The 14,060-nt window shown below is 43.5% G+C and overlaps 1 protein-coding gene across 1 annotated transcript in view; it reads left to right on the top strand.

Annotated features, from left to right (window-relative positions):
* The first annotated feature begins 337 nt into the window (after positions 1 to 337).
* MB21D2 (Mab-21 domain containing 2) overlaps positions 338 to 14,060 on the top strand; it is a 57,769-nt gene continuing 44,046 nt past the window's right edge. The window contains exon 1 of the mRNA XM_054282555.1: positions 338 to 552. Within this exon, the coding sequence (XP_054138530.1) occupies positions 342 to 552 (211 nt within the window). The 5' untranslated portion in view covers positions 338 to 341. The remainder of the gene's footprint in view (positions 553 to 14,060) is intronic.

A 14,060-nucleotide genomic window follows, 5' to 3' on the forward strand; every position in this document is an offset into this window, starting at 1 on the left:
TCCCCCGCGGCCCGGCCGGCGCGGGCAGCCCCGCTGTGCTGAGCTGAGCCGTGCCGTGCCGTGCTGCGCCGCGCTCCCCCCGGCGGGCGGGCGGGCGCTCCGCGGTGCCGCGGGCGGGGGCCGAGCCCGCGCGGCCGCTTGTTGATCGCGGCCGGCGCCGCTCCGGGCTCCGCGCCGGCGGCCAGCCCCGCGCCCGGGCTTGCCGCTGCGCCGCCGCTCGCATTCTTCCATTTCAACAGTGCAAACCCCTCCTTTCTCCTTTTTCCTTTTTTTTTTTTTTCCCCCTCTCCCTTTCTTTCCCTTTTTTTTTTTTTTTTTTTTTTTTTTTTTTTTTTTTTTGCATGAAGATGGCGGCGCCTCTCGCCAGCAAGGCAGGGTCCGCCGGCACCACCAGCAAGCCTCCCTTCCCGGAGCTGGATTTCCGATCGGGAGCCAGGGTGGAGGAATTAAATAAACTCATCCAGGAATTCACCAAGCACGATCAGAGGGAGTACGACGACCAGCGAGCCCTGGAAATCCATACGGCCAAGGACTTCATCTTCTCCATGCTGGGTAGGGCAGGGAGCGAGCGGGGCGGGGCGGGGGCGATGCCGGCCGGGGACCCCCGGGCAGGGCTCCCGGCCGTGCGGCACCGGCGGAGCCTTTCCCCGCGCCGGCCTGGGGGGTCCCCGCTCGCAGGGCGGCTCTCACCCCCAGGAAACTAATTTTTCCTGTCCTATCCGACTAGCCCTTGGCAGCGATGTATTTATAAGCACAGAGGAAAGGCTGGGTCGCAGAGCTGACCGGTGCCCGAGAAACACGCCGAGCCAGCAGGCGAGGCGAGTCCGGCCCTTTATTGTTTTTACCCCCAACTGTCGAGACATAGGAAGCACAGATTTTTAAATTTTTTTTCCGGACCGCTTATTTTGGCTATTAGACCGGCGGATGCTTGTGCAGGAGCATCTCCCGAACTGCCTTTCTTGCTTAGGTTGCAAAACTCGCAGCGAGTGGAGCAAGTGAGATTGTGGCGGGGGAGTCTTCATCTGTGTGAAACTTTGAGTCGCAGGCTGGGATCCTTAAACCAGGGTGAAGCATGTGTTGGCCCTTGCGGAAATCACCTGGGCTGTAGCATGACTAAGGCTTCCTAAGAGTAACAGTAGAATGACTAACAGCTCTGATTCTCCAGGTAGTCAGTTTCTGATAAATGTTTACCGTGAATTGACTAAGAAATCACGCAGAGGAATAAGAACCTTCAGGGTACAGAAGGATGCTCTTTAACATGCAGATTAGACCTTGAAATCAGTCGTCCAAGTTTCAATCATTGTCTTAAACAGTTTCTCAACATTTTTGTGTAAACAGCTGCTGTGGCTAGTGAATGGTTCTTTGTAGCTCAGAGGTGCACATACACCCTAAAGCATACTTGGCACAAACCGAGTGTATGGTCTGCATGTACACTCTGAATAACCTACATCACTTTTCTCATTCAGAAACACAGAGCTGTTCTATTGCAATGATTATTATTTTCTGTCTCAAAGGATTGTCTCTATGATAGACCAGTTCCTCTACAGCCATGAACACACCTACACTGTTATGAGAATCTGCCTGTCCCACTGGTTATCTTGTAAGGTACCTGGATCAGTATAATTGCCCACTGTATGGGATTTGCACAATTTTTTATGTATATTGCTTTTTCACCAAGGGCTGGACAGGATATTGCAGACTAAATTTAGCCTGAGAACAAGGACAACAAGTTGAAAAGTCAGTAGTGTGTATATTTATAGTTGCAGTTATAAATATTTCCCCCTTCCCAGCTAAACAACAACAAAAAAGATATGGTGAATCTACGGTTGCCTCAAAGCCTGTAGGATTTCTTTTTCTTAAAAACATGATCTGGTGGAAGTCATCCAGTATTATGATCTGATACATTTTTCAATCAGGGCTTTAAATAACTGGCTGAGGAAACATGGCTGGATGGGATGGAGCAAAGAAGAGTGGAGAGAAAAAAGCAATAGCTGCTGTGGCTAGCAAGCAGAGAAAGCTTTGTATGATCCTGTTTAAGCATTAATAGTCTTTGCAGGGTACAGGGATCACAGAATTTCTTCCTGCCTCGTGTAGGAGAAAGCAATAGAAGAAAGACAGAAGAATAAACTGGAGCATGCCTTGTATTTCTGCAAATACACCCTAATGCCTTGCTATTCATGAAATGGGGAGCCTTAGGCTGTTCAGAAGTAATGTAAATTAATGTGGTTGTCTTTCTTAATATAATGACTGGGAGATGAGCATTCTTCATTTCTAAATGTATAGCTAAAGCATTGGTTTCAATAAAAAAACTTATTTCTGTCTAAATTGTACCTGATAATTTTCAGTAAGTCTTGTTTCTGAATAAAAGAAGAGAATTGAGGACTGAGCCCAGGACAGAAATGGAGATGGCATGTCTGATTTGCCTGCATTAGATCCTAGAAGTTGTGTTTGTGGATCAGATCCTTCTTAGCAAGAGAGGCTCTTAAATCTAAAAGGATTTAACTTATTAATAAATAGCTCTTTCCCCTGTGCCTGATCTCTCCCATACATACTGCTCTTATCTCGTCGGGTGATGATAGGAAAATTAAACATAGCTTTCCTGATTTAATTACACTGGTGTGTAATTGGTGGATGAATAATAGGTGAGGAGACCTTGTGAAGATTCTCAGATGTTTGTACTCTGCATGGCTTGCCCTCTAGGTCAGACTTTCCTTTTAATTTGTATTAACTCTTTTTCATCTGTGTTGTCTTGCCCTGGCTATAACTGAACTCTGGGAGAGCTAAAGAGTTGGACTGTGAGAAAATTAGGGAGAGGCACTGTTGTGGTGTGCCTCTCTTTTGGATTTTTGTTTGTCCAAAATCTTGTGTCCCAGGCTTTAGAAGAGGACTGCAAATGACTTACCTCTCTGGTGGGAGAAGTGAGCATTTTCTGAATGTGGGTGGTTCCTGGCCGTTCACAGTCCCTTTCACAGTCACTAAGACCATATGGTCTTGCCAACACCCCATACCAAAACAACAGGTGTATTTTGATGCCTTTGTTGGTAAATTCCTGTACTCACACTGAGCTATGCCTGATAAATTCTTGTCTCTTTGATTCAGGTATGATTGAGATTCAGAGGAGGGAGAGGCTGTAGGAACCAAGAGAAAGAGTGGCGAAAAGACAGTCTTGTGTTCTGGGCAGAGGGCTGGCTAAGACAGGCTGAGAGACCAAGTATCTACCTGCTAGTCATGAAAGGAGCTAACTACTTATTCCCCTGATGACTCAGTTTTGGGAGGGTTTCGTGCATAAAAAGTGATAAAGGAGTATTTTTATCAAATGATGATATTACAGTCAATGATATTTTGATTTTTAAAGTACTTGCTGCCATTGTGATGGGAGGTGCATAGCAGTCATATTAAAAACCATTTAAGGGTACCTGACCTAGAGGGTATTATTCCTGCAGTACAAGTACTTTCAGGAAATTCGTTAATGAATACTGGCTGTCTCTTTCTGTTCAGCACCTAAGTAAAAAGTGCTTTAATGCATAGATGTGGTAGGCTTAAAAAAAACATATATTATGCTCTTGAGAGAACATAATTGAACATTGCATATAAAATAACTCCTTGAAATTTCTAGTGCTATTGCTGCCTCAAATCAGCTCATGATGTTTGGAATACTGACTCTAGAATTTTATATAGTAACAAGAGAAAGGAACAAAGATATATGAATTAGTACAGACTACACAGAGCTCCACTCCAGGTACACATCAGGGTTCAGTCATCTAGAGCAGTTTTCAAGCTCTTTGGGTTGGTGTTTTGTTTCTATTTCCTACTATGAGACTTCTCAGCAGAACCAGAAGACAGATGCTTAGGACATTTCATGCCATTCTCCTTCCTGAGAAATCAAATCAAGGAACAGATGAATTCAAGTTGGTGCTAAAGTGGCCTTTTGAGGTATTAAGGCCTCTAGTGTGTCTTTTTGTCTCTTCAGTGGTTACTTCTGTGGGAAGTGGCCACCAGGGCAGGCCATACTTTGAGCATCTGCTGCCAGCTGCAACTTAGAGCTGTTGACAAGACCTCTAGAGAGCTTGTCTCAGCACCTGATACAGGAGAGGTGGTGATCCTGTTCTGAGATCGTTTCCTAATTCTCTGGTGTCTGCCTGCTGCTGTGCTGGGTGTGCTAGCAAGTGTTTGTGATAGAGGCAAGTCTCAGTGGAAGCAGGGCTGGCATCAGCAAATTATTTCTGCTGCAAATACCAGATTCCCAAATGGAGTGAGCTACCCTGCTGAGCCCCTGCATCTGTAGCAAGGCTTCCAGCTGTTTCCTGGACTCATGAGCCCCTAAAATATGTGCTCTGGAGGTGCAGATTGCTGTGCTGACAACACAGGTGTCCTCACAATAGCTTGCCTTTGTCAGCAGCTTCTACAAGGAAAGAATTTTCCAGTTTCCCCCTGTACCTGAGGTCTGTGTAGCAGAACAGCATTGGCAGTGTGACTCTTGTGTGGGTTTGTGTGGCATTTTTTTCCTCCCCTCCCGTACCTGCCATAACTTGCTGATAAAATCTATTGTAGATTAGATTTCAGGCATTGTTTGAAGTGTTGCCTGTTTAGGTATGTGTCTAGGATACATCATGGAAATTCTGCGCTTCCTGTTGTAGTGTCAAGCTGATGAAATAGCAACAGGATTGGAGTGATCTCTCTAGGGTTAAGTCTTTTGTGTGTGTGTGCCTTCTCTCAAGAGAAACCAATCATGATAGGAGCACACTGTACTCTGAGGCCTATGTTAATAAAGGCTCCCTGCTGGCATTCCCTGTGCTGCTGAATGCATAATGCACAGCTGTTAAAAACAACCTTACTCTATCACAGATTTCATTTCTGGCTTCACTTGTGTCTCCTCTCCCTGCAGACCACATGTTTCTGTATTTGCATTTGAGGCTGGGGGGTTTCTTGGTGTTTTGGTTTTTCTTAATTAGGGGACAGTGTACTAAACTGGTAAGGTAAGGCTACAAAGCATTGGTAGCTTCTATTTGGTTGTACCTTTCATAAATCAACCAATTTCTTCTCACTGGGAATTGGTTAAAAAGGTTTGGTAGCCTCCTCTGTGTCTTTGTTCAAAGGGATTGTTGGTCTATATATGTATCACCAGTGAAAATAGATTGAAAATCTTTGTCTCAGTTTGTTTTAAGATGCTGGTATTTTACTTGCACGACTACTGTTTTGAAACATTAGTCTGTGATGCAAAGTATTTAGTGTAATAGCTAGGAACATGTCCTGAGGGCACAAATTCTCATGGCAGGCTTGTCAGACTGCCCACCGCCTGTTCTTTCAGTCTGTGGAAATATTTGTAAAAGATTTGGGAGAATACTTGCCAAGCCCAATTATGCAATTATGTTTTAAGGGCAATTTTATAATTACAGTGGAGGATGGTAACCAGGATACAGGAGTTGTTGAGGTTTTGACTTTTCCTTTTTTTTCCCTATGTGACTTTGTGTGAATGCTAAAACATTCAGGGCAATTCTAGTTGCAAACCAGTTGTTCAACTTTCTTTTAAGCACCTGGCTACTTTTATAGGTGAAGCTAAATTAAAGATGACTCCAGCATTTCTCAGGAAGGCTGGAGGACATATTTTATTAAAGCCTTGGTAATCTGCAGGTTGGATGTCTGCTCAGAGACCCAGATTAGCCCATCAACAATGTCCAGTCTAGAGGAAACTCAGAGGGTAAAAGTCCTGCCTGGACTTCTCAAAGAGAATTTCCAAGTTGATCAGGTTTTTTTAACAGTTAGGTTTGTCTGTCATAATTTTTATTTCACAAATGTCAGGTTCCGGCTTTGTCTCCTGCACAGCTGAAATTTTTGCACTTTTTCTTGGGCCTTGATATGTGCACTTTTGCATTGAGGTGCACCTTTAGGGGCATGTCCCAGTCCTGTTAGTGCAAAGATAGTTTTCCCAGGCACACCTCTGGAATCTTCCTCTGCCCTGTTTGTACTCTGCAGGATTGGTTAGGTGAGAAAGTGCCAGGAAGGGATGTGGCTAAGGCCAAGATTGCCTTTCACCGCCAGTCAAGGGGTCTTGAGCTGCAAGGGCTGCTTCAGCATGACACTGAACAGTGATTGAGATGGCAAATTGCACTTCCAAGCACATCTGTGTGAAAGCCTGTGGCAGCTGCAGGTAGAGGCCCTGGAATAGACCTGTCAGGTTTCTGTGAGTCTAAGAAAAATGACCTGCTGTGGAGTCCATCACCTTTGTCTGGGTGGTGCTGATGTATGACGCTCACTTGAGACGCAAGAGCTGTAGATCATTTGCTGTGAAAGGAGAGGCTTAAGAGTTGAGTGCATTATATAGGGTGACACATCTCCTGGGTTTCCCCTTAGCAACAGCTGGGGTCGTAAGTTCCATGTCCTAAAAGAAAACCATTAATTCTGGCCACTGGTACCTTGGCCTGCTGTCCTCTGAACAAGGAGAAAATTCTTTGAGAGTGACAGTCCCTTCATGTGTACAACATATGTTCTATTTAGACTATCTTTAATTTGCTTATCTTTGGGGTATGAAACAAGAAGTAGAGTAGGGTGGAGTTCTGAGGAAGCAAATGGGGAGTATCTGGAGGGTTTTTTACCCTTGGAAAAGCAGAAGATCTATTATGGGAGCTAAGCAGAAAGCAGCTTTGGAGGCTGAATTCACAGAATGTCCTTTATGTGGAAAAGAACAGTGACCCTGCATGGGAGCAAGGGTGAGAGAGCTGAGAAATGACCTCTAGCTGCATGGCCCAAGTTATTGGTCTGAGTCTTGTCCTGATGACTCGTAGGGTGGTGTGAGTTCAGGAGCTGAACTGTAGCTTTATTGGAACTCACAACCATATTTCATAGGTTCCCCATCTTAACTATGGATTTTATATCCAGTGATGTTTTATCACTTCTGTTAGCACAAACCTGTCTAAGTAACAAAAATATGGCAGTCAGCTTTTCTTGGTGTTTTTTTTTTGGGGGGGGGGTTGCTTTTTTGTTGTTGTTGGTTTCTTTTTGGTTTGCTTTTGTTATTTTTCTAATGGAACTGGAAGGCAGCTTATGAGAGATTCAAAATAAATCTTTCAGCAGCAGCTGATGTTCCAATTGACAGATGCAGCTATGGATTTTGCTATGTTTCATTATGAGAACTCCACTGCTTGCTTTCATTTCTACCATTCTGTTGCGTTCCCTTTTACTGTAAATAGCAATTGTCCTGGACTGAGTGGATTAATCTGTGCCTTAATACTTCAACCAAACTGGCAGGTCTCTGAATCATGTACTTTTACAGTAGATAAACTTTCTGCAGTTCTTTCAAAGCACTATTTCAGTGACTGTGTGGTTGTATAGGAAGCATTCCGTTTGAAGAAGATAGATTCCCTGCTCCCCAACACATTTGACTTTTGAGCTTTTAATAAACCCTGGATGCTAAGAAAGTCACAATGATCTTATTAATGCATTGTTTCAACTGTCAGACAGTCTGATTTTAACCTAATTGAAAGCATTTAATTAGAAGGTTGTTAACGTGTTTTGTTATCAGCATGCTGGTGTCAAAAGTACAAATATCATGGAGTGGGGGTGATTGGTTGCTCTAAGGTTCATAATATCCATGTCTTTGACACAGCAGTGGTAGCTACTGCCACCCACTCATGTTTAGGGCTGTGGGCAGACATTTTCACAGCATTGGGTGGCTTCAGCTGGTAGAACAGGAGGTGGGTGGCATCTATTTCAACCTAAGAAAATCATTCTGTGGGTGAAACACTGAGTCAGAGTGAGGACACCCTAGACCTCTGTTCTGAACTGCCCCTGAATTTATAGAGATCTATGCAAGTTTTGGAATATAATCATATGTAGTAGGCCTTGGTACTATGAGAATCCTTCCTTGTCTCCTGTGCTTCAGCAGTCTGTGAAAAGAGGGATGGTACTGCAAGAGTGGACCACTGTGATGCTGCAGTTCTTCATGACAGGATGATTTAATCATGCAACTCTCCCATGTAAAGGGAAGTCTGGCTCTGAGAGTCTTGCCATGAAAAGTATTTAAATAATGAAGGCAAATAGTTGCCTGTCATTTGTTGTTGATCTAGTGGCTTTGAGATCAAGTGCAATTCAACGTCTATGAGAGAGATTACAACCTAACTCAGTTCTAGCAAGTAATCTTGTTTTGCACTGAATGGACCCCAAAGCAAAATTGGGACAAATTAGTTTAAATAATGCATCCTGTCTGTGGTGTGCATGGTGATGCAGTTTAGCAGTGTCAGGCAATGCCACTCAATAGAAGGCAGCAGTTTGGGACAGAAGGCAAGGGAAAAATACAAGACATGGCAGTGTGCTTTTTTTTGTTCTAAAATGTCTTGTCTCAACTCTTCTGTTCCTGTTTGTGGGATCTTTTGGCACTGCTCCACAACCCTCTCTCAAGGATGGATGTTTTTATTCAGTGATGCACATTTGACCTGGTTTAGAAAATCAGGTTCTGAGGTTGTGAAGGAGTAGTATTAAACATCTATCAAAAATGCTGAGACAAACACTGCAATTAGCTTCTGTGTGTTTCCCTTCAGCAATTCTACTCTTTGCATTTTAATAGTCTGAAGAGCTATGTCTTTGTGATGCTTTGGGTGGCTCCTTTTGGAAATGAATCCTGTGCTGATAGCTCTGGCTGTGTCCCATCCACAGGCACGTGCTTGGAGATATTTTGTGTTTGTTTTGTACCTCACTAATTAATGTATAAGTTAGTGGTAGAACAGCAGGAAAGCTGTGTTTGCTGACACTTCATGAAATAATGATTTAATCCTTTGTGACACGTTCCTGCTGAGTGTCAAAGCTGATAACTCTAATCTCTGTCCCTAGCTCAGTGCAACAGGAACCTGTTCTAGAGGGCATTTTGCATGAGCTTGCAAGCTCTTGTAGGTACTTTGTGACCAATTCATGTAAACTTTTTTTGTACATTGCCACTCTTGAGCATGATTGTTCAGGATTGTCTGGCACACTGAGGAATCTGGAGTTGAGAGCAAACAAAGGAGCTAACATTTGTCTGCTTCAGATGAAATAAGGGGTGTAGTGTGAGCAGCAGGGAAATGCTCTCATTTCCTTCTAAATGCACCTCTTTGTCAGCAATCAGAGCAAGGCATGGTTCTATTGATCCAGAGGTGCTCCTTGACAGAGCTTTGCACTAGTTTGTATGGGGGAATGATGGACCAAGGGGGTCTCAGTGCCCTGAGCTGGAGGACCATGACTGAGACAATTATCACTCCCAGTCAGCCATGAAATTGCATGGGATCTGCTGCTCCAGTTGGATCCTTAAAATCTGTGTGGCCTGATAGGATTTATCTGAGAATTTTTAAAGACTTGTTGGTGTTATCACAAAACCTCTCTTAATGACTTTGAAGTGGTCTTGGGAATCCAGAGAAGTCCCAGCTGTCTGGAAGCTGGCAAACATTCCTGATTTTCAAGAAGGGCAAGAAAGATGACCCCAGAAACTACAGGCCTGTCAGTCTCACTTTGGTGCTTTGTAAAGTTATGGAGAAGATTATTCTGGGAGGTATTGAAAAACACTTTGAAGACAACACAGTCATTGATCACAGCCAGCACAGCTTCAAGAGAGGAAAGTCTTGCTTGTTGAATCTGATTTGCTTCCATGACAAGGTAACAACCTAATTACCTTACCATCAGGTACAGCATCACCTGCCTGGCAAGGGAGGGGATTGGATTGTCCTGTTCTGCTCTGGGGCAGCCTCACCTCTAGTGCTGGGGCAGGTTTGGGCACCACAATGTAAGAAAGACACAAAACCATTAGAGAGCATCCAAAGGAGGGCTGTGAATGGTGAAGGAGCTTGAGGGGAAACCGTGTGAGGAGCAGCTGAGGGCACTGGGACTGCTCAGCCTGGAGGAGGCCGAGGGAGGCCTCTGCAGCCACAGCTTCCTCCTGAGGGGAAGAGGAGGGGCAGGCCCTGATCTCCTCCCTGTGCTGACAGTGACAGCACCTGAGGGAGCGGCCTGAAGCTGTGTCAGGAGAGGTTCAGGTTGGATGTTAGGAAAAGGTTCTGTCCCCAGAGGGTGGTTGGGCTGGAACAGGCTGCCCAGGGAAGGGGTCACAGCCCCAGCCTGGCAGAGCACATGAAGAGTTTGGGCAATGCTCTCAGGACATGGTGTGACCTTTGGGTATGGTGCTGAGCAGGGACAGGAGCTGGACTTGATGATCCTTGTGGTCCCTTCCCACTCAGCGGATTCTCTGTGAAGCCCACCCCTCTTCATTCTATGTGATTCCAAATCCTGGGTGTGGATGCAAATCTGTATGCAGGGATAGCTGAGAAACTGCTCTGCAGTAATTAGTCCTTGAGATACAACAAGCAAAGCTCGCTTCTGTTCTGGCATGGACTGTGAATTGCTGTTTAAAATAAACTTTTGGTTTAATGGTATTAAACAAAAAATGTGCAGCTCTGCAAATTGAGAAGGGAATGTCACAGTAACAACACTTCAGGGCCTCTGAAATTCATCTTTTACACTTGCAATACAGTGTGCTGAATGGCAGATCAGGTATTGATATTGGCTCCTTGATATAAGGCCCTTAAAGCTTGAGTTGCTGAAATATCTGTATTTTGTAGACAGTAGGACAACCATGTGCTAAGCAATCAGTTACTTGAGGAAAATAAGAGGAATGCAAGTCTCTCTGCCAGCACAGCATGTCTCTGACAAGCTGAATTAAATGCCCATGTTTTTTCCAATGAGGAAGCTGTAATGCACATCTAAGTGCATTATTGAGAAAAAGGAACCATTACAATTTGATTGAGCATCTCTCAGAGGCTTGCATTATGTAATAAGTTGTCTGTAAAAGTTTGACCCTGAACTTGCATTTTTTCTTAATATCCTGTGAATGTCTATGGATGTGCAAAATTTACAGTCGAGGCAACAATGTTACAGTGATACAACCCCCTTTGACACAGGCTTGTAACATCAAAGAAAGACTGTTTCTGTGCAGTCATTTTAATTGTCTTGGGGAGAGATTTGTATGTGCTATATAAGCACTTAGCAAAACTATTTTCACACTATCAGAGCTGCAGAGTTGTTACAAGTTAGTCTGGAAAATCAAAGTTTAAAAAATTATTTTGATCCTCTTAAACTTAAATCCTGGCTATGAACTAAGGCACTCGTGAGTTACTTTAGAAACTAGACAAACCCTCTCACTCCTTCACCCTAAAATCTGGAATCATCTTTTTATCTCAACTGCTTCTTAAAAATTCAGGTAAAGAATTTAGTATTTAAAAATCTGCTCTTATGCTGAGACCAGTCTTCTAAGACATTGTTTGTACATGCATGAATCACTCTATTGTTCTGTGTATGTCACTGAGTTCTCAACTTCTTTTAAGTGACTCTTTCCTTTCCTTAAAATGTGTATATGCCTTTGTTTTATTCCATGTGGAGGTCTCAGCCCCTCCCAACAGAGCTGTTCCAGTGTGAGAGGCTTCACTGGGCCAAGGCCAGCGCTGCTTGGCGAGGACTGTCGGAGTCCTATGGAAAAGATTTCTGTCTGAGGGAGACAAATGAAGAAAATCCCCAGACCCACAGCATGTTGATAGACCTCCTGTTGTTCTTAATTCATGTCTGTAAACGGCACTGGTTTCCGCTGTTGTGCACCGAGACAATAATAAATAACAATCCTTAGCATTTATATACCACTTCACAATTTTCAGTGTGTTCAACACACATTAACTAATTCAGCTGAGATGCACATATTCTGTGAGCAAAACTACTCTTCTTGCTGCCCAGGGGAACCTTTTATTACAGCTGGGACAAAGCTTTTCTTTTTGCCCTTAACTGGAGCTGTTGGCAGGAATGTTCTATACAGGGCCTGTGTCTTTCTTCCTGAAGGTTTTAAGCATTTGCATGTACCTCTGTTTGAACAGGAATCGGACCACTCCCCAGTCATATGTGATACTATGAAAAAGATATGCAGGAGAATTTTCTTTGTGTTTTGTGTTGCAAATATGCAGACCCAGGATTAATAGATTTGTGGTTTCAGAAGTCATTGAGTTAGCAAAGATGTGGCTACATTAAGTGCATCTTTCTGTGCTTCCATAAGGTCTTCAGGGCACACCATCTCCAGTGGTCCTTGAGGCTCAGGAAGAGAATAACTCTCTGTCAGTTTTGACTGTGTTGGATCATCACACCATGTGCTGAAGAAAATTGAGGATGCTTGGTGGCTTTGGTGCACTAGATCCAGCACCTGCTAGGCCACCAACCTGACTTTTGGGGCAGGAGAAAGCTCAACAGAAGCCTGTTGCCATGTAAGAGGTGTTTTGAAGGCAATTAAAGACATTATGCCCTATTATTTGTAATCCTGAATGGCAAACATGTCGTTTGGGGTCCCAGACATGCACTGGCATGAATCTAATCTGTCAGGCACTTGACTCGTTTTCTGCCTTGGCATTTTGTATATGTGTATAGAGCTGGTGAGAGGAGTTTGATGTATCCCTGTCTGCACCTTCAAGCTGGGCAGGATTGGTTCCACATTTTCTTTCCAAGAATAGCACCATTTTAGCATTCCATTCAGGTGGCTAGAAGATAAGCATCTTATTTAATCAGGTCATATAATGTGGATTAGTGGTTTACCTTGGAAATAACTGTTTTGTAGTCTTTGTAAATTGGTGCCTGGTACTTCAGAATGGCTTTGCAGTTGTCACTCTTTTTCTGATCTGAGAGATTTAGTTATAGCTAGTGGTCACACTTTTGGATTTCCTCTTTGTCTAATCTTATAGTAACCTTCTGGTTTAGAAGTGATGCCTGCAGGTTTGACCTGAGACTCATTCTGCAAGACCAGCATAGAGTATAATTTTCCTATAAATGGTTGTACGAACCAGGAGCACCATTAGCCTTTTAGCGACCTAATTACACAGGCAGGTAGCATTTTGAGATCAGAACTCTCATTTTGCTACAGCTCTTCCTTCAGCTAACAGTGCATGAGAGAAGAACAGCATGTTTCTTGCAGGTGATGATTTCTCTTTCAGTGGCTTTGATATCCTCATTTTGTGTTTGAAGGTAATGTGCAGATTGCTGGGTGGCGTCACTCAAAGTGACTGACTGGGCTGCTGTAGCATGTGAAGATGTCTCCAAGACAACTGATTTCCTGGTCAAACAGCACATTGGCTTCTGCCACAAGACATTTTAAGGGAGCCGGTGAGCTGAAGGAGCAAGATATTTTAACAGTTAATTATTAGCACTGTAGCTGCCAAATGCAGCTCAGAGTCTAAGGCTGAAAATGTACCTATTACACACTGTAAATGAATAACTTTAAATAAAAAGGATTGTGTGATTTGATTAGCAAACTGATTTATCAGAAAACTTCTACCAAATAATAGGAATTGATTCCTCCCTTCACAGTTCTTTTCCTCCAGTTGTTATATGTGGAATTTAGGGACCTTCTTTTACTCTCACATTTTGTTGTCTATGTCCCTGCTACCTTTCAGCTTTGCTTTTTAAGTGTTATTGTGCCGTATTCTTTTCTAAAATGTACCCAAAAAATCAGATGTTTGTTTCTGTTTTCCTTATGCTCTAAAACTCAGAAAGGTTTAGTGACTCCATTCTATTCTAAAGTTAGGATAATAAAAGCTTGAAGCATTGGATTTTTCCCTCTGTGTTATCCCCTCCTCCCTGTCCCCTTTGTCTCCAGAGGAGCAGTGTTACTGAACAGGTGTAGAGCATTTCAAATTTTTTCTTCTGCATTTCAAATTTTAAACTTTTCTTCAGAAAATATTTCTATGTCCATCCTGTTGCATGGTACTTGGTCCAAACCAAAATGAAAAATATCCACTTGTTTTCCTGCTCTCCTTGCAAGGCTTGGCTGTTCTGCTCAGCTGAACAAAACCCACCTTTGTCTTCGCTTTGGAATAAGAAACAAGCAGGCTTGTTGATTTTTGCTGCATTAATACTCTCCTTCCTCACAGAGATGCAGTGGTTATCAGGGATAGGGCTGGCTGCTGTTTCCATGAGATCTCCAGGAGCTGCTGCAGTATGGATCTCCAGCCCCAGAGACAGCACAGACTGAAGGAACACGAGCAAAATGCGCTTTGTGCAGTGGTGGGTAGTGAGAG

This window comes from Melozone crissalis, unplaced genomic scaffold (genome assembly GCF_028551555.1).
Source record: "Melozone crissalis strain CALT ecotype California unplaced genomic scaffold, PUWL_Pcris_2 ptg000034l_1, whole genome shotgun sequence".
NCBI lineage: Eukaryota > Metazoa > Chordata > Aves > Passeriformes > Passerellidae > Melozone > Melozone crissalis.